Here is a 23,741-nt window from a genome sequence, read left to right on the forward strand (position 1 = left end):
CGGACACATCGGGAGGGCCATATACTTGACTTAATCCTGTCCCATGGCTTGGATATGTGCATAAATGAAATATCAGAAACCACCGTTTCCGACCACTTCCCCGTGTTGTTCACGGTTACGCTTCCATGCCCGCTCCAGTCTCGCGCTCACGCGCGACCTCGGCGCGTAATCAGCCCTTCCACCGCGGCACAATTCTCAGCCGTCTTTCTTAATTCGGGCTTAGTAGACTTCCCTTTGGAGTGTGTTGAGGACTTATACAGTCGTTTTGAATTGATCTGTTTAAATATCTTGGACTCTATTGCTCCTCTGCGCGTCAGGAACCCCAAACGCGACAGTGAACCTTGGTTAAACGAGACCACGCGCGCCCTCAGGCGTCAGTGTAGGCGTGCTGAAAGACAATGGAAAAAGGACGGTCTACTTGTTTCCTTACAGGCTCTGAGACGCTCTTATGCAACATATCAGCTGGCTGTCAAGACGGCCAAATCGCATTATATGTCAAACATTGTTTCATGTAACAGCCACAAACCTCATGTGCTTTTTAATATGCTGAACAGCATTATTAACCCCCGGGTTAGTGGCATTACTGCCTCTTCTACCACTTTGTCTGAAACATTTCTAAAGTTTTTTGTTGATAAGGTTGCTGCTGTAAGGTCATCTGTGTCATTGCCTTCTCATCCTGTTTCTGCTGTTAGCTCTACCTGTTCTGTGTTTTTGGAAGCATTTGAGCCTGTAACTCTAAGTGAGTTGACACAGGTAGTTAAAGGTCTGAGACCCTCCTTTTGCCCTACTGATTGTGTACCCCCAAAATTGTTGAAAGAGGTTTTTGATTTTGTTGGGCCAGTTGTTTTGTCCTTGATCAATATGTCACTGGCCTCTGGGTGTGTCCCATCTGTTTTTAAACATGCCATAGTGCAGCCTCTTCTTAAAAAGCATAACCTGGATCCAAATGAATTAGCAAACTACAGGCCAATATCTAAGCTTCCTTTCCTGTCAAAAGTTTTAGAGAAGGTGGTTTATGACCAGTTACAGTCCCACTTGGCTTGTAATGATCTCTATGAAAAATTCCAGTCCGGTTTTAAACAAAAACATAGCACAGAAACAGCACTGTTGCGTGTTTTTAATGACCTTCTTTTAACAGTGGATAGTGGAAACTCTGCTGCTCTATTGCTTTTAGACATGTCCTCAGCCTTCGACACAGTAGATCATAGAGTGTTACTGTCCCGTCTGGAATCTATTATTGGTATTAAGGGTCCAGCACTAGAGTGGTTCCATTCATATTTATTGAACAGATCATTTTCTGTTCACATTGGTCCCCACCAGTCCAAATCTGCTCCTCTCAGCAGTGGTGTGCCTCAGGGTTCCATTTTGGGCCCGATTTTATTTGCTATTTATTTGCTGCCCCTGGGATCTATTTTAAGGAGGTACAACATTTCATTTCATTGTTTTGCAGATGATTTACAAATATATGTCCCATTGAGACCAAACTCTACATCCATTGAATCTCTGCAAAATTGTCTGAGAGAAATGAAGGATTGGTTGGCTCTAAATTCCCTGTGCCTAAATCAACAAAAAACTGAAATTGTTGTTTTTAGTGACTTGTCTCTTCTAGAGGGTGTGGATAGTGCACTTGGTCCTTTGTCCTCTTTCAGTAGACCATTTGTGAAAGATCTTGGTGTGTACTTAGATTCTGGCTTTACTCTGGAAAAACAGATCAATACCGTAGTCAAAAACAGTTTTTTTCAGCTACGTCTGCTTGCGAAAGTCAAATCATACTTGCCTCCAAGAGACTTTGAGAGAGTGATGCACATGTTTATTACAGTACGCTTGGACTACTGTAATTCTCTTTATGTTGGTTTGGGCCAAGCCTCAATTCACAGGCTACAGATGGTCCAAAACGCTGCTGCCCGTTTACTGACTGGAACCAAACGGTACCAACACATCACTCCAGTCTTGTCATCGTTGCACTGGCTCCCAGTTCGCCAGAGAATTGATTTTAAAATTGCTCTCATGGTTTTCAAATGTCTAAATGGCCTGGCGCCTTCTTATTTGTGTAACCTACTGTCCATTCGTAAACCTGCGAGAACTCTGAGGTCCTCATCCCAGCTACTCTTGGATGTTCCCAGGACCAAATTTAAGAAAAGCAGAGGTCAGCGAGCCTTTTCTTTTGTCGGTCCCACTCTGTGGAATAGTTTACCTCCACGTCAGAGCTGCTGAGTCACTTGAGCACTTTAAATCTCTTGTTAAGACGCACCTTTTCTCCCTGGCTTTTCAATCATCAGATGTGCTGAATATGTTATTTTATTTGCATAGTATAATTTATGTTTTTATTCTATTTTTATGACTTTGCTAATTTTAAAGTTATGTGTCATCTTTTAGTGTATTTGATTGTTGTGAAGCACTTTGGGCTTTTTAGTTGTAAATGTGCTATATAAATAAAGTTGACATTGACATTGACATTGACAATGTTCCCTTATTTAGCTGTTATTCTGCCAGAGTCTCCCCCTTGTGGCTGATTCTGGGATCTCATACCTCCATGTTTCTCAACACCCCCTACTATGAGATCACAGTCGGCCCTTAAAAATGACTGATTCTGGGATCCCATATCTCCGTGCTTCACAACAGAACCTACATGTATGTGGTGGGTGATGCAGAAAATGCATAAATGTGTTTTAATGTCTGGTCTGTTTCCTCTGCTGGTACTGCAGCTGATAGAACACAGACTGGAACATTGATTATTTATTGGTATTTATTACACACAATATTCAATCAGTCACATTCATTTCATTTGAATTTGGACACAAATTAAAGAGATTTCCTGCATTGTGGGATGGTGTCAGACCTAAATGCTCTTCAATACATTATCATGTTTAAACGTATGAAGTTTAAAGTTTCATAGTTTTATTGTTATTATTGTTTATTGTTCAGTAAAACAAGTTTATTACACACTTTGTTTACATTACAGATCTTCAAGCTAAAAATGTGAGATCACATGTTGTTGTTCCAGCATCTATAAAACACAGGTTTCCTGCTTTGTTGCCCTGACAACAGTGATGTCACGGCCCTTCCTGTTCTCCATTTCAGTTCCTCTAACCGTCTTTTACCGTCTTCGTGTCGCAGCTTCTTTTCTCCATCTGAATTTGAGTAAAAGGCACTTTTAGCTGGTTTTTATCTTTTATATATCTATTGAAAATAAAACTGAATCATCCATCATATTTTAACTCAAAAACAATGTTGTTGTGGCACAATAAACATTAAATCAATCTTCTTTCCCTAAAGCCAAACCTTAAAACGTGTTGGGGTGTTCCCAACCAGCAGCAGTTATCAAACTGATGCTGAAATCAATGTGTTTTATCAGTAAATATCATTTGTGTTTGTCAGGCAGTTCTAAACATGAGTTGTTCTTATTAGCTGTCAATCACAACCTGTGATCTGGGGTCCGTTTCACGAAGCAGGTTCAACAAACTCTGAGTTTAACCCTGAACTCTGAGTTGATCTACTCTGAGATAGAAAACTCTGAGTTTTCGGTTTCACAACGGCTGATTTGAGTTGGTTTAATCAACTCGGAGTAGTTTCACCCGGAGTTAAGCGCGTGGACCACGACTCTGAAAAGCCAGTATCAATGGAGCGCCGATTCGACGAGTCACCATGTCAACGGGGAAGCGGAGGACTACACCGTTTGAATTGGAAATCTTAATGCGCTTATATAGCGAGTTTGAACACGTTTTTAGAAAGAAGTGCAGCACCTGCAGCTGCAAAAGAGAGGGAGACGGTGTGGGAGAACATTGCTGCCCGGGTCAATGTGTAAGTTTAAATCACAATAATATTACAGGGAAAAACTGAATAGTAGACTATTAAGTTATTTCATTTAGGTGCAATCCCGCGGGGGTGAAGCGCATGTGGCAGCAGCTGAAGATGAAATATAAAAACATTGTTCAAACAAGTAAGAAGTCGGCATAATCTCATGGAGCTTCCTCATTTGATCATGTTTTACATTGTAAAGTAGCCTAAATATTAGGTGGCTGTTTGACTGTGCAGTGGTTTTATCCCACACATAGCCTAAATGTCTGCATCCATATCATGTTCTGTTAAATAATTAAGCCTATTTAAACTAACACAGACTTCTACTCAGCCAACAATATTTATTTTATTTATATATATATATATATATATATATATATATATATATATATATAGATGGTGTTATCTGCCTGGTGGAGCCCCTTCACACCACAACAGACCTTGTAACTGTAAGTAGATGTGGCACTATGTGTTTAAGTTATGCGTTAAAATAGTTGCCCCCCCATTTACTTTTATCTAAGGTGGAGAACTACAAGATTAACTACTGTTTTGCTGTATATTGTCCACTATTATAAGGGTTACAGTGTGTTTTGTGGTAAGATGCAATACTCTTTTACGCCAGCAGAGGGCGCTTGGTGTTTTGGGGATCAGTAGCTGACGCCGTAGAAGAAGTCTAGTCAATACGGTGATCTGAGTAACGTAACTGCACCAAGCTCCTGTAGTCATGTTAATTTTGCATCTTTTTGCAGGTAAGCTGGTTTGTAGCAAAACACAAGTTATATCAAACAGTGGTAGTGTTCCTTAAGTACCTTAGCGAGTAACGTGTGATAAGCTAATGCGTGTTTTAAAAGGTTTATGAGTTAAAAACGAGTCAGCCAACACGTGTTTCTGAAATGGCGGACGTGGGTCATGGATGATTGTAGTAATAAACCAAAAGACAGTGGAGATTTGTACAAGGAAAAGGTCACAACCTAAGTGTCCAGAAATGCACAAAAGTAATGTACAAGCATGAGTTTATGTAAAAAGACATGTAAAACGAACTTCTGAAGGTTTTTGGTCTTAAGCGCATGAACTGTGTGTCAAGCTAAGTAAGAGTTCTCGTGTGGACCTATTCCAGTGCAAATGATGTAGTTGAGCTAAGACAGAGGAGTATGTATCGTCACACGTGGTACATTAGCTAAAGCTGTAAGTGATTTAAATGTGGAAATGAGTTACAGGTACAATGGTTATTAATAAGTTACAGTAATGGTAAAAACAAGATCCATACAGTTCATAAAAGTAATTCATAGGTGATTAAGCTGCAGTTAAAACATGGTAAAGGCAGTGGTTAAAAGACAATAAAAGGTTTTCTGAGTTCATAAAGATATCTTTGTAAAATGTAAAATTGTACAACTTGTGCCAGTCATATGTGATTCTGAAATATTGTGTTTACAGTACTAGTATTTGTTCGGTAGTACTTGTAAATGTAATGTAGAAGAAGTCTAGTCAATACGGTGATCTGAGTAACGTAACTGCACCAAGCTCCTGTAGTCATGTTAATTTTGCATCTTTTTGCAGTTCCTGCAAAATAAATGTGTTGCACCAAGGAAGAGTTGGCCCATCTTTCTCAGCCGTGTAACATAGACAATACTCCAAAGATTTAGCCAGATGGTAGTTTAAGTCCACTGAAACATATCACTCATCTAGGATGAAGAGGATGAAACTGTGTCTGTTGCCTTTACAGAGGGGGATCCAGAAAGGCATCTAGAGGTATGTTACTGATAGTTCTCTTCCCATTCACATTTCTGAACATTCTGGTGGAATATAGAGTGTGGCATTTAGCCTACACTGAAGTATTGCACATTCTCATCCTTTTTAACAGAGCATGGCTGGACAGCAGCAGGATGCTTCCTCAACTTCCACTGCACAGATTGACACAGTGAGATGGATGTTCAGTAAACACCAGAGGTTCATTCTGTGGAATTCATGTGCAACTGTATAATTTAATGTCCTCTATGTATTCCCAGTTACCAGTAAAACAAATATACAAAATCCACTTGCTGAGAAAAATACAAAAAACAGATAAAGAAATGCAGTACTTGGACCACCAGATTAAGAAGGCAGATCTGGAAATTGAAATACTGGAGCACAAGTTAGAGGTGGGTGCAGGTCACAGGTGAATTATGTTAACTACTGGAACATGAACTAAACCAGCTCTTTTATTTGTAGGAAATAAAGAAGACCAAATGAAATGTGTATCATGTCTTTATTTCACTGCTGTGGTGGTGATGATGGTGACTTAAACTCTAAAGTGATTATGGCATATGGTGTCTCTGACTGCTCTGCTGTCCTGGACAGCTGGCAGGTGGATGAGGTCATCATCTGGGTCTTCAGTTTGTAGGGCAGGGTGTTGCTCTCCTCTAATAGTGGTAATATTATGAAGAACAACACATGCCACAATAATATCACAGGCCTCTCAGGAGTCACCCTGAGGTGATGTAGACACTGGAAACAGGCTTTCAGCAGGTCTATGGTCATCTCCACCCAGGCTCTCATCCTGCAGTGAGCCTGGTTGAAGTTCTGTTGGGGGCCTGGTTCAGGGTCAGGGTATGAGGTCATCAGCCTGGGTTGGCATGGTAACCCCTGTCACCCAGCAGAAGGCCATCAAACTCTCCTGTAATGTATAGTGGATACATTAGAGTATATTAAAGGAGGGAGACAAGTGAATTATATTGTGAAAATCTTTAGGCTGTTTACCACGTTGCAGTCTGTTGCTCAGGTTAGACTCATGATAAATCCTCCAGTCATGAACAGACCCAGACCACTTGGCCTCCACATTAGAAATGATGTATGCAGCATCACATATGATCTTGACAGTTCAGAGAATGACTGATGTTGAACTATGATGCAGTCTTTAACATTTTGAAACCATAGTCAATCTACCTGTAACCTACATGCACATTTATGCTGTGAATGGACTTCCTGTTCACATAATCAGCTTCATTATGTGAGGGAGCTGTGATGGGGATGTGTGTTCCATCTATGCAGCCAATCACACTGAGAAATCCTAAAAGAAATTAAAATTACTAATCCCAGTCTGAGGTTGCAGCACAATGTCATTAACAGAATATGATTTAAATTAATTTAACAGATCTCTACATCATTCACCTGCAATCCTGTGGAACTCCTCCTTGATGGCTCTGACAGGTTTATTTCCAGGGAAAACCACAAAGATGGTAAAAGTCGTTTCAGGGCCAGACACACTTTTCTGACCATCCTGCATACAGTTGTCTTACTGAAGTGTTCTGCATCTCTGACATTATATACAAAACATCCATTTGCAAAGAACCGCAGTGCAACACACAATATCTGCTGGGATGTGAGAGAATGACTGCGGTTGGTAAAGTTGTAAATGTAAGGACGGAGTAGGTTGTGGATGTAGGTTATGGATTGTGAGGTGAAACGGTACCGTTCAAAAAGATAACTGTCCGGAAATGCCAAAACATCTATGCGCGGTCTGATAACAATCTCCCGACGAATATTTAATTCTCAGCGCAGTAATTCTGCTCCTTCATCCACTGGATCGTTAATAAAAGGACGTCATTTTGACACACGGCAGAACTAGACTTCGCCAAAACTCGCCAGCTGAATGAATGAATGAGGAAATGAAATGGCGTGTGTGGCTGAAAGAGGACTGAGAGAAACTCGAGGTTTACTGAGAAAAACCTGGTCCCGACCAGGTTAGAGTCAGAGAGTCTGTTACTATGGTAACTGACCGAGAGTTTAAGTTACCCCTCTTTGTGAAACAGGCTAGAGTTACCCCTCTGTCTCTGGTTTGAGTTACCTCCCTTTGTGAAACGGAAAACTCTGAGTTTCCCTCATTTCAGGGTTAACAAACTCAGAGTTTTCACTAAACCTGCTTCGTGAAACGGACCCCTGATCTGTCCAGCAGAGGGGAAAAGATTTAAACTGAAATAAAGTTCACCTGATACACTTTGAAGAAACCAAATGCTAGAAATTTTCAGATGTTTCTTCAATGTAGCATTAAATGAGATTGAGAGCAGACATGTCTCTTTCTGCGCTGTTGAGGGAAATGTGCATTAGTGTGATCTCTGCTGATGTTGGTTCTGTCCCAGTGATTCCATTCTAGGGAAAGTTAACTGTCAGGGATTTACAGCCTGATGGGAGTTTCTGCTTTCATGAACCACAGGGTTTGTAGAAGTTGTGTTGGATGTTGAGTGACATGAAAAAGGTTGAATGTTGAAATAATCCGTCACATGAAATGAGTGGGAATCAGCCTGTAAAATGTGCTCTTATTGTGAAACTCTGCCTGCTGCTTCCTCATAGGTGGAGTCCTGACTGGTTCCAGGAAACAGATCACCTGTCTGAGCGTCCATATCACAAGGATGGGTGTAAAGCTAACTGCTAGGCTAGCGCTCACAGTTAGCCTCCCTTATCAGTCTGAACGTGGCTGTCGAGCACACCAGCTCATGTGATTTATATTCGTCAAACAGGTACGAGAATAGCTGTTCTTATGTGACTTATTTTGTTCTGTAATGTGTTAGATGAAACAGATAAGTCTCTGGATGCTTTTTTATTTATTTTGCTACTAAAATACTTTATTTGAGATTATTTTTCTAAGTATTATATTTGCATTAATATTTGTTTGTCTTGATTTATTTTGATCAATATGTTGTATAATTGTTTCTTTTGTGAGACATTGGTTATTTTCTTATTATTTTTTTACATGTATATTTTTATATGGCCAGAGAGAGGAGATTCACCGCTGAGAGCCACCAGCTCATGTGTGATTATTTTTATTCTAACAGAGTCGTAACCTGCATGGTCAGAAAATAAAAGTGATCCAGAGAACAGACCTGGTCCTGAGAATCACTTTATTTCACAAGACAAAGCAGTGAGTGAAAACCACACGGGTTACATAAGACACACCATAAATTAATACCAAAATAATCAACTAAATTAAGCACATGAATATAATTATACACACATCTAATGTTACACAGTCATTGGTGCAAAGAGCCAATAAAAGCCATCATTGATCTGATCAGTAGACTGACTGTAAATCTGATCAATCAACAATCAGCTGAAAGGTTTTGGTGTTTCATCACTTCCTGTTTTAGGATTCGATGCCTCTGCAAAGACATACAGAACTATGAAATGTCTCTGAAATCACTTGCAGCTGTAAAAACTCTGATCTTCCCGTCTCACTATCTGCACACTGAGCTCTGCAGCATCTTCAGGAAGGATGGAGATGTTTCCAGAGAGCTGATTGGTCAGTAGGAGGTGTTTTAGTTGATCTGTTATCTGGTTCAGCATCAGTTACCATGGTGATGGACCTGCTAAGAAGTGAACCAGCATCCTGAAAAGTCCTGAAAACCAGAGTTAAAGCTGAAGTTCCCTCCATGAGCTCAGATCCTGCTTGGTAGTCCAGACCTCAGAGCTGTTTTCATGCTTCAGCCTCCATTTGACATCAAGTCTCATGGAAATCAGCATCAGTTTGCTGCTGCTGCGTAGAAATCAGCTGATCACAAGAGTCCGTCTAAAAGGACAGAAACAGACTGAAAACACTGATAAATAGTCAAATAGAGCAGAAAGAAATCCAAGAGAACAGCTTTTATTACTGTCAGGAGAAATGTTGTGAGAAGAATCCTCACAGAAGTTTGTGTTTTGTTGAAAAGTTGAAGAATGAAATGTATGTGGATCCATGAGAGACATTTCTTGCAGTAATGAGCTGTTTAGTAGCAGTCAGTGTTTGGTCTGGACTCTGAACAGGCTCAGTATAAAAGTATAAAACCCTGATATGAGGCTCTGATCCTGGACTCCAGTCTGACTCTGATCCTGGACTTGTTCTGTGAAGGATCAGAGTTCATGTTGATTTGGAGCCTCTGTTGGTCAAAGTGTAATAATGTGGGATCATCTTTGTGTTGTGGTCCAGTGACTGCAGAGTGACTTCCATGAGTAATATTTAACAGACAGCAGTGAGCGCCCCCTGCTGGTTCCCCTCAGTGTTGCTGTCAGTGATCCTGTAGGATTAACTGCAGTCCTGCTGCTACACAACAACCTCCACCACACCAACAACACAACTGTTCATTAACTGCTGACATATTCTTTGACTTTATCAGGGAGACACGATGACGTCAGAGGTGCTCTTGAACATCCTGGATGATCTGGATGATGATCAGCTGTCTACATTCCAGTGGTTCCTGCAGAAACCCAACAATGTTCAAGGCCTCCCAGCCATCACAAAGAGCCGACTACAGACACTAGACAGGTGTAAAACTGTGGATGTGATGGTGGAGACTTATGGACTTCAGAGAGCTGTGCTGGTGACCAGGGTGGTTTTAGAGAAGATCTCCAGGAATGATCTGCTGCAGAGGTTTCCTGCCAGCAGCTCAGGACCAGAAGGTCAGTCACAAGACAAGAACAACGTGATATCATTATTATCATTATTTAAATTTATACCTGTTCTATATAACTGTATATTATATCGTATTTCGGTTTGCTTGTTCCATATTCAATGTTTAAGCAAAACTTATTTGAGTCCATATGAAAAGGTTCATTGTTATATTTGGAGGAAGATTTTTTCAGTGAATATCGATGCTGGCCCGAGACTTTGTCCAAGTTTCAAATTTTGGTCCACTGTATATTTGAGTTGGACACCCCTTGTCTAAAACGTCTTGCCCTAATAGGAACTCTAAGAACAGTTTAAATTGTCCTTGAGGTAACCCACCTACCTTCAGACTGCCTCCATAGTTAACCATCTGGGTAGCCCTTTAGCTGAGTTGCTCTGTCAGTTAAGAAGAAGTTTATAAAAATCTCACAGACACAATTGCCCAACTTTTTATTGCCATCAGATGTTATAGGTGGTTAATTAAAAGTCCAGCCTCTTTGTAGTTGCTTAGTTGCTTGTGTTTTTCCAACAACAACAGAGGTTTCTGTAGACACACACCTCACACTGTTCCCTTCATGTTTGACACAGATGAGACTGTTCCGGTACCAGAACCACGTCCCATCAGATATTACCAACAGAAGCTTCAGTCAAACTTCCAGGACACGTTTAAGGTTACAACAGAGGGGTGGGCAGCAGATGAGGAGCTTCTGGTTAATATCTACACAGAGCTATACATCACAGCTGGCCGGAACGTGCACGTCAACACACAGCATGAGGTCCTACAGATTGACAAGGTGTGGAAGCCATCAGACACAGAGACACAGATCCAACCCAGAGACATTTTCAAGCATCCTTCTGGAAAAGACATACCCATCAGAACAGTGCTGACCAATGGGATTGCAGGGATTGGAAAAACATTCCTTGTGCACACGTTTGTGTTGGACTGGGCCGAAGAAAGAACCAATCAAGACGTGCATCTTATTTTCCCGTTCACTTTCCGTACCCTGAATTCGCTGCAGGGAAAAGAGTTTGGTTTGGCAGAGCTCATTCATGACTGTATCCCAGAAACTAAAGACGTCACAGTGGAGGCTCTGAATTACATCTTTACAGCTCTGCAGTCATCAGGAACCAGCAGCTACAAGAAGAGCAGATTCAAACTGCTGTTTGTGTTTGATGGACTGGACGAGAATCGCCTTCGTTTGGACTTTGATGTCAACAACATTCCCTCCGTGGACGTAACAAAGCCAACTAAAATAGAAGTCCTGCTGAGGGGACTGATCAGTGGAAAACTGTTGCGCTCAGCTCGCCTCTGGATAACCACACGACCTGCAGCAGCCAATCAGATCCCTCAAAACCTCATTAATACTACAACAGAGGTCAGAGGGTTCACCGACCCACAGAAGGAGGAGTACTTCAGGAAGAGATCCAGAAATGAGGAGCAGACCAGCAGCATCATCTCCCACATGAAGAAGTCACGAAGCCTCCACATCATGTGCCACATCCCAGTGTTCTGCTGGATCACTGCTACAGTTCTGGAGGAGCTGCTGGAAACCAGAGAGGAAGGAGATCTGCCCAGAACCCTGACTGAGATGTACACAGAGTTTCTAAGATTTCAGATTGATCACACAAAAGCAAAGTATGGTCCAAAGAAACGCATTCAGTACATTAAGTCATTAGCTAAACTGGCTTTTGAACAGCTGCAAAAGGGCAACCTGATCTTCTATGAGAAAGATCTGAGAGAAAGTGGCATCGATGTGAGTGAAGCCTCAGTGTACTCAGGAGTGTTCACAGAGATCTTCAAAGAAGAGCGAAGACGGAAACAGAAAGACAAGATGTTCAGCTTCGTCCATCTGAGTGTTCAGGAGTTTCTGGCTGCTCTTTATGTCCATCTGACTTTCATCAACTCTGGAATCAGCCTGGTGGAAGAACAACAAACAACATCCCGTTGGTCTGAAATGTTCCAAGGTTATTCAACAGTTTTCTACCAGACAGTGGTGGACGAGGCCTTACTGAGTCCAAACGGACACCTGGACTTGTTCCTGCGCTTCCTCCTGGGTCTGTCACTGCCGACCAATCAGAATCTCCTACCAGGCCTGCTGACACAGACAGGAAGTAGCTCACAGACCAATCAGAAAACAATGGAGTACATCAAGAAGAAGATCAGTGAGAATGTGTCTGCAGAGAGAAGCATCAATCTGTTCCACTGTCTGAATGAACTGAACGATGTTTCTCTAGTGGAGGAGGTCCAACAGTCCCTGAGATCAGGACGTCTGTCCACAGATGAACTGTCTCCTGCTCAGTGGTCAGCTCTGGACTTCATCTTACAGTCATCAGGAGAACATTTGGACGTGTTTGACCTGAAGAAATACTCTGCTTCAGAGAAGGTTCTTCTGAGGCTGCTGCCAGTGGTCAAAGCCTCCAAGAAAGTTGTGTAAGTAGTTGGAGACTGAAGATACTTTTTCATTTTGCTACTGTTTCATCAGTATAATCTGCTTTTTGTCTCTTCAGACTGAGTGGCTGTAATCTGTCAGAGAGAAGCTGTGGAGCTCTGTCCTCAGTCCTCAGCTCCCAGTCCTCCAGTGTGACAGAGCTGGACCTGAATAACAACAACCTGCAGGATTCAGGAGTGGAGAGTCTTTCTGCTGGACTGGAGAGTCCACACTGTAAACTGGAAGCTCTCAGGTCAGGACTCACACTTTGAAACTGTGATTTCTATCAGTGGATAAACAGCTAACCTGAGTAGAATCATTTCTGCTGATGGGATTCATCAAATGATCTTTTACTGAACTTGTGCAGGACTTTAGGAGGAGTTTATTTTTTTCCGCGATTAAATTCCCTAATCATTGTTGAGATTGCTGATTTGCTTGAGACACATGAAACGTGCAGCAAAACGTAGCTGACAGACAAAGAAGAAAAGAAAGAGTGAGAAACATCCATCCAAGTGTTGTCCGTCAGGTTTGTGTTGTTTTGTGTGTGCAGGCTGTCAGGCTGTCTGGTCACAGAGGAAGGTTGTGCTTCTCTGGCCTCAGCTCTGAGCTTCAAGACCTCAAATCTGAGAGAGCTGGACCTGAGCTACAACCATCCAGGAAACTCAGGAGAGAAGATGCTGAGGGCTAAAGTGGAGGATCCAGACTGTAGTCTGGAAACTCTCAGGTACAGACAGACAGACACTCTTAGAAAACTATCATCCTAGTGTTGCAGACCAATCTGCCCCTTTCCATCGGTAGGTTTCAGGGTGTGTGAGACGTCAGAGGAAGTGCTGCAGTGGTAGGAAGGAAGAAGAACAGTGAAGCTGAAGAAGGGTGATGTGTACAGTGCAGCTGCAGTCACAGCACATGTTATGGTCCAAACAGAGAAGTAGATCCAAGTGTGTTCTGGAGAAGCTGAGTGTGTGTACAGTGTGCTGCAGAGGTTGAATAAAGTTCTTGGTTCTCCACCGCAGAGTTGGTCCGGACTCTGAATACAATTTGTTACCAACAGCGAGCCACACTAAGCTAAGTGAGCTAGCATTTACCCGAGGCTGTTAAACTATGGTTCACAAGCCGACGAAACCGGGTCGTTAACACTGGCTTAGCAGAAAGACTGAAAACAGAGGATCTGTCAGCCTCGCTTAGCAGAAAGACTGGAAGCAGAGGAAACTGTTAGCCTAGCTTAAGACAAAGACTGCAAGCAGGTTAAACTGTTAGCCTAGCTTGGCACAAAGTCTGGAAGCAGGCTAACTGTTAGCCTGGCTATGCACAACGACAGAAACCAAGGGAAACTGTTAGCCTAGCTTCGCACAAAGACAGGACGCAGAGTGAACTGTTAGCCTAGCTCAGCACAAAGACTGTAATCAGTAGAAAACTGTTAGCCTAGCTTAGCACAAAGACAGGAAGCAGGGTAAACTGTTAACAAGAAAATCTTGCACTTTTGGCTTATTCCGATGCAGACTGGGCAGCTGACCAAAATGACTGGCGCAGTGTGGCTGGTTACTGCTTTACTTTGTCTGAGAGTGGGCCTATTATTTCCTGGAAGTCAAAGAAACAGCCCACAGTAGCTTTATCCACATGTGAAGCTGAATACATGGCTTTGTCAGCTAGCGCACAGGAGAGTCTATACCTTGTACATTTGTTGGCAGGAATGGACAATGAGACGAACTATACTCCTGTTACTGTTTTTGAAGACAATCAAGGTGCTATTGCCCTTTCAAAGAACCCGGTATGTCACCAACGTTGCAAGCACATTGATATTCGATATCATTTTGTCAGATCTGTTGTTGGTGATGGCAAAATTACTCTTCAATACTGTCCTACAGATAGAATGGTGGCAGACATTTTTACGAAACCTGTAACTAAAATAAGAATGGATAAATTTGTACCTTTTCTATTTGGTGTATGAAGATGTGGTATTGTAAATGGAATTTGTATTGTATATGGATTTGATGCACTGTGGTGTACCCTAGTCAGTTAAGGAACAAGTGGGGGTGTTGTGATGTTGATCTGTTTGTCCTCAATTGACCTACTTTTGGATGTGGGCGGGGCTACACACTGGCGTGCAATGTTCAATAAATGGCTGCAGCTCATTCACAAAAATCGTAGCATGCAGGCCGAAAGTAATGTCGACTGAGTGTGATGTTTTTCCTCTGTTTTACCGGCTACTCCAGCTCTTACACAAGGTATGGCTGCACCGACACTACCTTAGCTCAATAACAGGAGGCAGAGTAAAATGTTAGCCTAGCTTAGCTCAAAAACAGGAAGCAGGGTAAACTGTTAGCCTAGCTTAACTCAAAGACAGGAAGCAGGGTAAACTATAAGCCTAGCTTAGCTCAAAGACAGGAAGCAGGGTAAACTGTTAGCCTAGCTTAGCTCAAAGACAGGAAGCAGGGTAAACTGTTAGCCTAGCTTAGCTCAAAGACAGGAAGCAGGGTAAACTGTTAGCCTAGCTCCATGAAAAGAGGAAGCATAAGTGAGTAAAGATGAATAATGAGTGTAAACTGAGCTGGAACGTGACGAGCACAGGACAGGACTTTAGAGATGCTGCATTCAGGTGTCTGTGTCTCCATGTTGGACTGGTCCTTTATCAGTGGAACAGTGTGAGAGCCATGTAACGTCCATGTGTGCTGCTGAAAGAGTCGCTGCTGCTCTGACCGTCCTCCTCCTTTCAGGGTGACGCCTGCTGGAGTCCGATGGTTGACACCAGGTCTGAGGAAGTGTAAGTGTGTTTTAATGGATTGATGGAAACAAAGCAGCACATTCAAGCATCTTCAAAGTGTCACATCTCTGAGGTCATCATCAAAGGTTTAATACTGATCACATGATCCATCAATAACTGCAACTGTGTTGTGTTTGTTCTCTCCATCAGATTCCTGTCAACTCACAGTCGACACAAACACAGTAAACAGAAAACTCAAACTGTCTGACAACAACAGGAAGGTGACATTTGTGGAGGAGGATCAGTCATATCCTGATCATCCAGACAGGTTTGACCGGTATCAGCTGCTGTGTAGAACTGGTCTGACTGGTCGCTGTAACTGGGAGGTGGAGTGGAGAGGAAAGGTTGAAATATCAGTGAGTTACAGAGGAATCAGAAGGAAAGGAAACAATACTGACTGTTGGTTTGGACTTAATGATCAGTCCTGGAGTCTGTTCTGCTCTAATGGTGGTGGTTACTCTGTCTATCACAATAACAGTCAAACATCCATCAGGTCCTCCTCAGTTTCTCACAGAGTTTCAGTTTATGTGGACGTTCCTGCTGGAACTCTGTCCTTCTACAGAGTCTCCTCTGACTCTCTGATCCACCTCCACACCTTCAACACCACATTCACTCAACCTCTCTATCCTGGATTTGGGGTCTGGTATCCTGGTTCCTCAGTGTTTCTGTGCTGAGTTGAGTCTCCAGAGTCTCCTCCTGGTAGAGAAACAGTGTTGAACAGATAGTTGAGTCTCTCCATGACTCTGTCCCTCAGAAACATGTTTTCACATTCATGGATTAAATGTGTTTCTTTGTGAAATCCTTCTAAATGATTCCTTGTAAACTTGTTCCTCTTCAAAGATGGAAGTTGTGATTATTCCAGGAGCCAAATGTGGTGTTTGTGTCTTTTTCCAGTCAAATGTTGAGAGTGAAAATCAGGATGTGGTGTTCCTCTGATGCTCACTTGAACTAAAAGCATTTGAGCTGCACAAAGTGTGAAATGAGAGAGGAAGCAGTGAATCTACAAACTGCTGACAAACTTTCACACATTATTGTCCAGTGAAAATCAGGTTTTTGTGCAGCCAGACTTGATCCTGATTTGAGTGTTTCAGTCCTGTTCTAGTGATGAAATGAGAACTTCCTTCATCTTGTGTGTGATGGAGAAGAATAAAGGGCTGTGGCTAAAAATCCTGACTCTGAGTTCTTCATTACAAACATACATTATATCAGCTGTTTAATATTCATCTGCTTTATTCTACTCTACATGGAACAGGGTTGTAAAAAATCCATTTAAATTCCAAAAACAAATCCCATCTCAATGTGACTAAAAGGTTCCTCTCTCTGATTGGATCATTGGATCAACTTTGAACTATTTCCAGTGAAACAACAGAGAAGCTCAGAGAATCTCTTCTCATCAATCAGAGCCTTTTAGACAAAACATCATCAACAACCTGAAGTTTATCAAGAAAATTCAATTCAATTTCAGCAACATTCAGCCTCAGTTTATCATTTCCACATTACAACTTCCAGATCACAGTGTTGACAAAGGAACACAACATTTAGTCATTTGGAACTGAACTGTAGAGGATTTACTGGAGGATCAAAACCACAAAAGTCAGACAAAAAAGTGACATAAGACAAGAAAAAAAGGACAGCATATTACAAACGTGAGACAAATGACACAAAACACAACAAAAAAGTGACAAAAACGATTAAAAAAAGACAAATCGACACAAATGACACATAAAACAACAAAGCAAAACACAAAATGACAAAAAGTCAAAACCACAAAATCAGACAAAAAAAGCAACCCGAAACCCTCTAAGAGCCATTTGGACCCGTTTCCCACAGAAAAGAAAACACCAGGAGCCACAAAACCCTTTAGACATTTAAAATAAAGATGACACTGTATATATTGTTTTTTCTTTAACCTTTATTCTCTGTATAAAAACTATAGTGTGTTGTATTCATGAAATCAATAAACTGCTACAGAGAAAATGAAATGACATGAACTCTATGAATATCTGCAAAATAAGAGGCCATTAAAACATTTATTAGGGACTTTAACGCCTTAATTTCGATTGATTAATTAATTACAGAAGAAACAGCGATAACACTGATGAACACTCCAGCCCAGTAGGTGGCGCTAATGAACTCATGAAGAAGATCCACAGGAAGCACTGAGTGATGTCAGAAGGTTTGGTGAACAGTGAAGGAAGACAAGAAAATATTGATATTTGACAAAAATGTGTCATTTTATACATACTTGTGGTAGTTTTATTTCATATTTTAGTCATTTTATACCCATTTGTGGTAGTTTTATCTCATATTTTGTTTGTTCCCCCGGACGACCTGCTGCTCTGTGGGGAGAGTTCTTCAACTGTGTGGTTCTCGAGTGGATCTCAGCATCACAGCAAAGAAGATGTCTGTCAGAAGAACCTCCCTGCTCTTCACAAACCCAACACAACTACACAGTCTGAGGTGAGCATTTCAGCACTTCCTGTCTCTTGTTGTCTTTCACTGACTTTTACTTTGGTCCACTTTAAATCTTCAGTCACTGATGGTGGCTCTTTGGTTTTTCTCTTTGGTTTTCAGTTTTTCCAGTGCCATGGTCTTGGTCCTGTTTCAGTGGGTCAGAAGAAGTAAACTGATGTGTCCTTTGACTGTTGAAGATCTTTGTCTTGTGGCTCAGAAAGATCAAGCATCAGAGAGAGAGTTGTTGAAGGTTGTCAGTAGTTTATCTTCCCTGCTGAGATCCTGTTCAGTCAGACAGTTGGTCCTCACTGAGTCCTGCATCCCTGTTCAGTGTCTCATTCCACTGCTGCTCCACCATGGTCCTCCAACCATCAAGTAGATATCCTTCCTCAACCTTATCAACAAAGCATAGAACACTTTAACAGATAGACTCATTATTGTGCTGAAATCTGCAGACTGAGTCCTGGTCCATGAAGTCCAGGACCAGGACTTGACGTTGTCCTTGTTGAGTTTGGTTTCTGGAGACCTGACCTCCTGCTGCCTGAACTGGGAGCTTCTTCACTATCTGCTGCAGCAGTCTCCAGCTCAGACCATCACTGTGAACCTGAGGAAGAACCTCTTCTTCCAGGAGAGCACCGCTAGTCTGCTTCCCTTTCTGGGCAGGATTGTGTTTATCAAATCAAATCAAATCAAACTTTATTTATATAGCACTTTTCATACAGTTAAAAATGCAACGCAAAGTGCTTTACAACATTAAAAACGTTAAAAACAAGAAAACCCGTCCCTCCCTCCCTCCCTCCATATATACATATATGCACACAACTGCAGGAGCACACACACGTACGCACGTCCACACGTCCACACACACATACATACACACAGACACACACATACATACACAGACACACACACGCCCACAGACACACACATACATACACAGACACACACACGCCCACAGACACACACTCCCACCACTGACAGTAGGGAGACATGGCATGGCACTAACGATTGTGGAAAACGCCTCCAATTGGGGTCGTCCACACTGGGAGGAGTCACAGGCCATGACCACTGGGGGCGCTGGCACCCAGACCCCCCGACCCCGACAGACAGGGGGACTCCCACACCGAGGTGGGGAGCCCCCCCCAACCAGCTGGGCTGAAGGGACCCATGGACAGCACCCCCAGTGGGAGACCAGATACAGCCCCCAGTGTGGAGGACCCCCCCTGAGGAAACACTGGAGTTAAATGACTAAAAATTTAAAACTACAAGATAGAATAAAAGACCTATAACATAAGTAAAAAGGTGAAAGGTTAAAAAAAGTAAAAGAACATACGAAAATAAATACAAAATGATAAGAACATGAAGATTTAAGAGGTTAGTTAAAAGCCTGATTAAAAAGGTGAGTCTTTAACCTTCTTTTAAAAATATCGACGGTCTCTGCAGTCCTGAGGTTCTCCGGCAGGCTGTTCCACAGACGGGGGCCATAGTGGCTAAACGCCGCCTCACCGTGGGTTTTTGTCCTGGCTTGTGGTATGGATAAAAGGCCACTGCCAGAGGACCTCAGGATCCGCGAGGGTCGATAAGTTAAAAGGAGATCAGATAAATAAGAAGGCGCAAGGCCGTTAAGACATTTAAAAACTAATAAAAGAACCTTAAAATCGATCCTGAAGCGGACGGGGAGCCAATGCAGCAACTTTAAAACTGGTGTAATGTGTTCCCGCCCTCTGGTCCTCGTCAGCACGCGTGTGGCTGAGTTTTGCAATAATTGTAGATTTAAAATACTCTTTTTAGGAAGACCAGAGAGCAGGGCATTACAATAGTCTAAACGAGAAGAGATAAAAGCATGCATTAGCACCTCCATGCTGGCCTGAGAGAGAAACGGGCGGACTCTGGCTATGCTCTTCAGATGATAAAAACCTATTCTTGTTATATTCTTAATATGTGGCATAAAATTCAGCTCAGAGTCGAAAATCACGCCCAGGTTTTTTACAAAGTTTGCTGGTTTAAAATCTTGTAGTTTAGATAAAAGTTTCTCTCTCTGGCCTTCAGGACCTATGACTAAAACTTCAGTTTTGTCCTGGTTGAGCTGTAGGAAGTTCACTGCCATCCATGACTTAATGTCTAAAATACAGTTTAAAAGGGAATCTATTGGCCCTGTGTCATCAGGAGACACGGCAATGTACAGCTGTGTATCGTCAGCGTAGCTATGGAAACTGATGCCGTGTCTCCTGATGACGTCCCCAAGAGGAAGCATATAAAGATTAAAAAGAATGGGACCTAAAATTGACCCTTGGGGAACCCCACACTTAATTTCATGGGTTCCTGAGGAACACGTATCCATGCTTACATAAAAGCAACGGTCTGTGAGGTAGGAATCAAACCAGTTAAAAACAGTACCAGAGAGGCCGACCAGGTGTTTGAGTCTGTTCAACAAAATATGATGGTCTACTGTATCAAAAGCAGCACTTAGATCCAGTAGAACCAACACTGTGAGTTTTTTATTATCCAGATTCCACCTGATGTCATTTAAAATCTTTAAAAGTGCTGTCTCTGTACTGTGGTTCATTCTAAAACCAGACTGATGTTTTTCTAAAATGTTAATTCTGTTTAAAAAGTCACTGACTTGGTTAAAAGCCAGTTTTTCTAAAATTTTACTTAAAAATGGTAAGTTGGATACAGGACGGTAGTTATTGAGAACATTGGGATCTAAATTGCTCTTCTTCAGAAGGGGCTTCACCACCGCCGTTTTAAAGGCAGTGGGGAAGACACCCGTCTGAACAGAGCAATTTATAATGTTTAGAAATTGTTCCTCAAAGAATCCATAAAATGATTTTAAGAGAGGTGTGGGAATTGGATCTAAAAGGCAGGTTGTTGGGTTCACTTGGAAGAAAACTCGACCAAGCGTCCTTGCATCAACCAGGGCAAAACTCTCCAGCGTTTCCTCAGGTAAGGACAGCAGATCCGGTGTGTTCACAGGTAAAACTTGTAGGGATAAAAGGCTGGATCTGATGTCCTTGATTTTGGTTCTGAAGTGGTCTGCAAAGTTCTCACAGAGGGCGTCAGATGGCGTCTTAAAAGCTTTATTAAAATTAGTGCCTGCTAAAACATTAAAGGTGGAGAAGAGGAACCGGGGGTTGTTTTTATGGTCTGTGATAAGCTGTGCGAAATGGGAAGTTCTTGCCTGTTTGATTGCATTATTGTAGGTTTTGAGTTGTTGGCGTAAGATCTCGTAATGAACTGTTAATTTTGATTTCCTCCATCTCCTTTCAGCACTCCTGCAGTTTCTTTTTAATTGATTGATTTCATCATTTTTTCTCCACGTGGGTATAGGTTTTCTTCTGATTGTTTTAGTTAAAAGTGGAGCTACTGAGTCCAGGGTTGACTTCAGTCTACTGTTAAAATTATCAACGATAAAATCACATGGTGCAGGTAAAATTTCGGCAGGAGTGCTTTGTAAAATCTCAATAAAATTTGCAGCCACTTCAGAAGTTAGGTAGCGTTTCCTCACCATTCTCACCGGGGCCTCCCGCTGGTTAAAACTGGTGATATTAAAAAACACACAGTAATGGTCAGACACAGCCAGGTCCACAACAGAGGACACACCAATGGACAGGCCATGGGTTAGAACCAGGTCCAGGGTGTGTCCCCTGCTGTGAGTCGGCTGTGTGACATGTTGCTTAAAATCAAGGCAACTTAAAAGATTTAAAAAGTCTCTGGACATTGGGTCCGAGGTGTTATCGATGTGTAGATTAAAATCACCAGTTATTAAAACTCTGTTGTATTTGGTGTGAATGATTGATAAAAGTTCTGAAAATTCACTGATAAAAAGGCTGGAGTGATGGGGTGGTCTGTACACTGTTAAACAGAGGATCTGAGTGCTGCTAAAAACAAAGGCATGATGCTCAAATGATGAGTAACTGTTAAAAGATACTTCAGTTGGGGTGAGAGCGTTTCTAGTGATGGAGGCAGTTCCGCCTCCTCTTCTACTCTGTCTGGTGGAGAATAAAAAGTTAAAATTCGGTGGGGAAGCCTCGGTGAGAACAGCAGGTGCATCAGTGCCAAGCCATGTCTCTGTCAGGAGAAGACTATCCAGTTTATTATCTAAAATCAGGTCGTTAATAATAAAAGTTTTGTTTAAAAGAGAGCGCACGTTCAGCACGGCCATGTTGATGCTCGTGCTAAACGTGCGCTCCTCCTGGCGTTGTAAAGGAATCAAAGTTCTTGGTCTAAAAACAGTCCGGGTTCTGTGTGATCTGTTAAAAACTACAGTTGGGATGTTATGGGTGATGTTGTCCCGTGTCTCCGTGGGCAGAGGGGAGGTGTGTGATGAGTGGGCGTGTCCTGTGGGCAGTCAGTCAGCAGGTGTTGATTGAACCGCGTAGTGTATGTTTGCTGTTAAAACCGAGCTGCCCAGTGTGCTCGGATGCAGTCCGTCGTGTTGATAAAATCCAGGGCGGTTCCAGAAGAGATTAAAATTGTCAATAAAGTTCAGTTTGTGAGCTGTGCATGTGTGCTGGAGCCAGGTGCTCAAACTGAGGAGTCTAGAAAAGCGCTCGGCACCGTGTGACAGAGTCGGAATTGGTCCGCTGATGAAGACTGACTTACCACAGCTTTCCATAAGTCTAAAGAGGTCCATAAAATCCTGTTTCATCAGCTCAGACTGTCGCCGGGTCGTGTCGTTTGTTCCTATATGAATTATCACACGGCACACTGAGGATGGGATGGACTGTAGCAGCTCAGGAAGTTTGTCCAGGAGTCCAGCAGCGGTGGCGCCAGGAAAACACCGAGTGGTGGCGTTGAAGAAACGGATGTTTCTGACGATGCTGTCGCCGATGATGAGAGTTGTGGGACTAAACAGAGGACGAGGTGGCCGGTGGGACAGGCCAGCAACGCCTCCATCTGGAGCTGGGGAACGCTTCGCTGACACCTTCGGGCTACGGGCAGGGAGAGGAGCCGGAGCTGGGCGTGTGTCCGTCCGCTGTAGCGCTGAGGCGGGCCGCTCAGCGGGAGGGGAGGCGGAGGTCCTTGTGCCGGCTGCAGTGCCAGATCTGGTGGAGGTGAGCTCCGTGGGCTCCGGATGGTGATGACCGTTATGGTAGGCAGCCGACTCAGCTCCGGGACGACGATCCAGGGCCGTGGCAGGGCAGTGGAGGCTCCCGGAACGCCTCCGCACAGCCTCCTCGAGGAGCCTCCGGCGTGAAGCAGAGGTCGAGGCCCGGGATGACAGCTGCTGATACGGGACTGCAACCGGCGGGGACGCCGATCCGGCGGAGTGTGCAGCCGTCTCGGTGTCCAGCAGCGGAGGGGGAGCTGCCGGGCCGTTGGAGCAGGAAGCCGCTGGAACGCCGTTGGCCGCTGGTGCGGAGAAAACTGCTGGCCTTTCTTCAATCTGCGACAGGGCCATGAAGCGGTTCGAGAGGGAGAGTGGAGGCGAGACGGCTCTGACTGGGGTCTTCTGCCTGCCCCGGATCACTACCTCTGTCCACGATCGCTGGCGGTTGGGTGTAGAGCAGGACGAGGGTCGTGGACAAGAGGGATCCCAGGGTGCTGTGTCCTGGAAGGCCGCAGAGAGAGAGGCAATCCTCATGGACTGCTCGTGGGTCACCTCCATAGTCCTGGCCAGCAGAGCGTCTTTGTCCCTCAGCTCAGCTGAGAGACGGCGAACATCTTCCAGCAGGTTAGCTATCTTTTCATTCGCCATTCTAAGTTGTGGGTCTTCCCCAGGGTACACAGAGGTAGCCATGTCGCGCTGAGCTGTCGCACGGAAGTGACGTCACGAAACCAATAACTCTTAAAAGGTGGTGGCTTTGGATTTCTGACCTCTTACCAGGATCACAGTTGGTCTTCTTTAATGATTTCTCTGTCAACTGATGTGCCTCATCTTTCATCAGCACTTTGTGAGCTCTTT

The 23,741-nt window shown here is 43.2% G+C and overlaps 2 protein-coding genes across 3 annotated transcripts; one reads left to right on the forward strand and one right to left on the reverse strand.

Moving 5' to 3' along the window:
* The first annotated feature begins 4,300 nt into the window (after positions 1 to 4,300).
* On the forward strand, positions 4,301 to 14,784 carry LOC118469405 (NLR family CARD domain-containing protein 3-like). Of its 2 annotated transcripts, XM_055008297.1 has the most exons (8): positions 4,301 to 4,547; positions 5,485 to 5,547; positions 5,660 to 5,936; positions 8,125 to 8,291; positions 8,607 to 8,692; positions 9,921 to 10,203; positions 10,778 to 12,620; positions 12,698 to 14,784. In XM_055008297.1, exons 6-8 carry the CDS (start codon positions 9,930 to 9,932, stop codon positions 12,888 to 12,890), a joined length of 2,310 nt encoding a protein of 769 aa, XP_054864272.1. In that variant the 5' UTR covers positions 4,301 to 4,547; positions 5,485 to 5,547; positions 5,660 to 5,936; positions 8,125 to 8,291; positions 8,607 to 8,692; positions 9,921 to 9,929; the 3' UTR covers positions 12,891 to 14,784. The 2 variants fall into 2 exon arrangements, with proteins under 2 accessions (XP_054864272.1, XP_054864273.1); XM_055008298.1 differs by having other exon boundaries at positions 4,306 to 4,547; positions 10,778 to 12,818.
* Positions 14,785 to 18,740: 3,956 nt separating this feature from the next.
* On the reverse strand, positions 18,741 to 23,576 carry LOC129348233 (uncharacterized). The gene is made up of 2 exons (XM_055008105.1): positions 22,439 to 23,576; positions 18,741 to 20,932 (listed from the first exon to the last, which is right to left on the reverse strand). The coding sequence occupies exons 1-2, from the start codon at positions 23,574 to 23,576 to the stop codon at positions 19,209 to 19,211; spliced, it is 2,862 nt and encodes a 953-aa protein (XP_054864080.1). The 3' UTR covers positions 18,741 to 19,208.
* Between the last annotated feature and the right edge of the window lie 165 nt (positions 23,577 to 23,741).

The sequence above is a fragment of the Amphiprion ocellaris genome, chromosome 24 (assembly GCF_022539595.1).
Source record: "Amphiprion ocellaris isolate individual 3 ecotype Okinawa chromosome 24, ASM2253959v1, whole genome shotgun sequence".
Lineage (NCBI taxonomy): Eukaryota > Metazoa > Chordata > Actinopteri > Pomacentridae > Amphiprion > Amphiprion ocellaris.

Excerpts from the sequence above, each read along its gene's own strand:
- LOC129348233 (XM_055008105.1), bottom strand. The coding sequence starts at position 23,576 with ATGGCTACCTCTGTGTACCCTGGGGAAGACCCACAACTTAGAATGGCG. Across the intron at positions 20,933-22,438 it reads TAGACTTATGGAAAGCTGTG|CAGGCACTAATTTTAATAAA; the intron begins GTAAGTCAGTCT and ends TTAATGTTTTAG.
- LOC118469405 (XM_055008297.1), top strand. The coding sequence starts at position 9,930 with ATGACGTCAGAGGTGCTCTTGAACATCCTGGATGATCTGGATGATGAT. Across the intron at positions 10,204-10,777 it reads CAGCAGCTCAGGACCAGAAG|ATGAGACTGTTCCGGTACCA; the intron begins GTCAGTCACAAG and ends TGTTTGACACAG. Across the intron at positions 12,621-12,697 it reads AAAGCCTCCAAGAAAGTTGT|ACTGAGTGGCTGTAATCTGT; the intron begins GTAAGTAGTTGG and ends TTGTCTCTTCAG.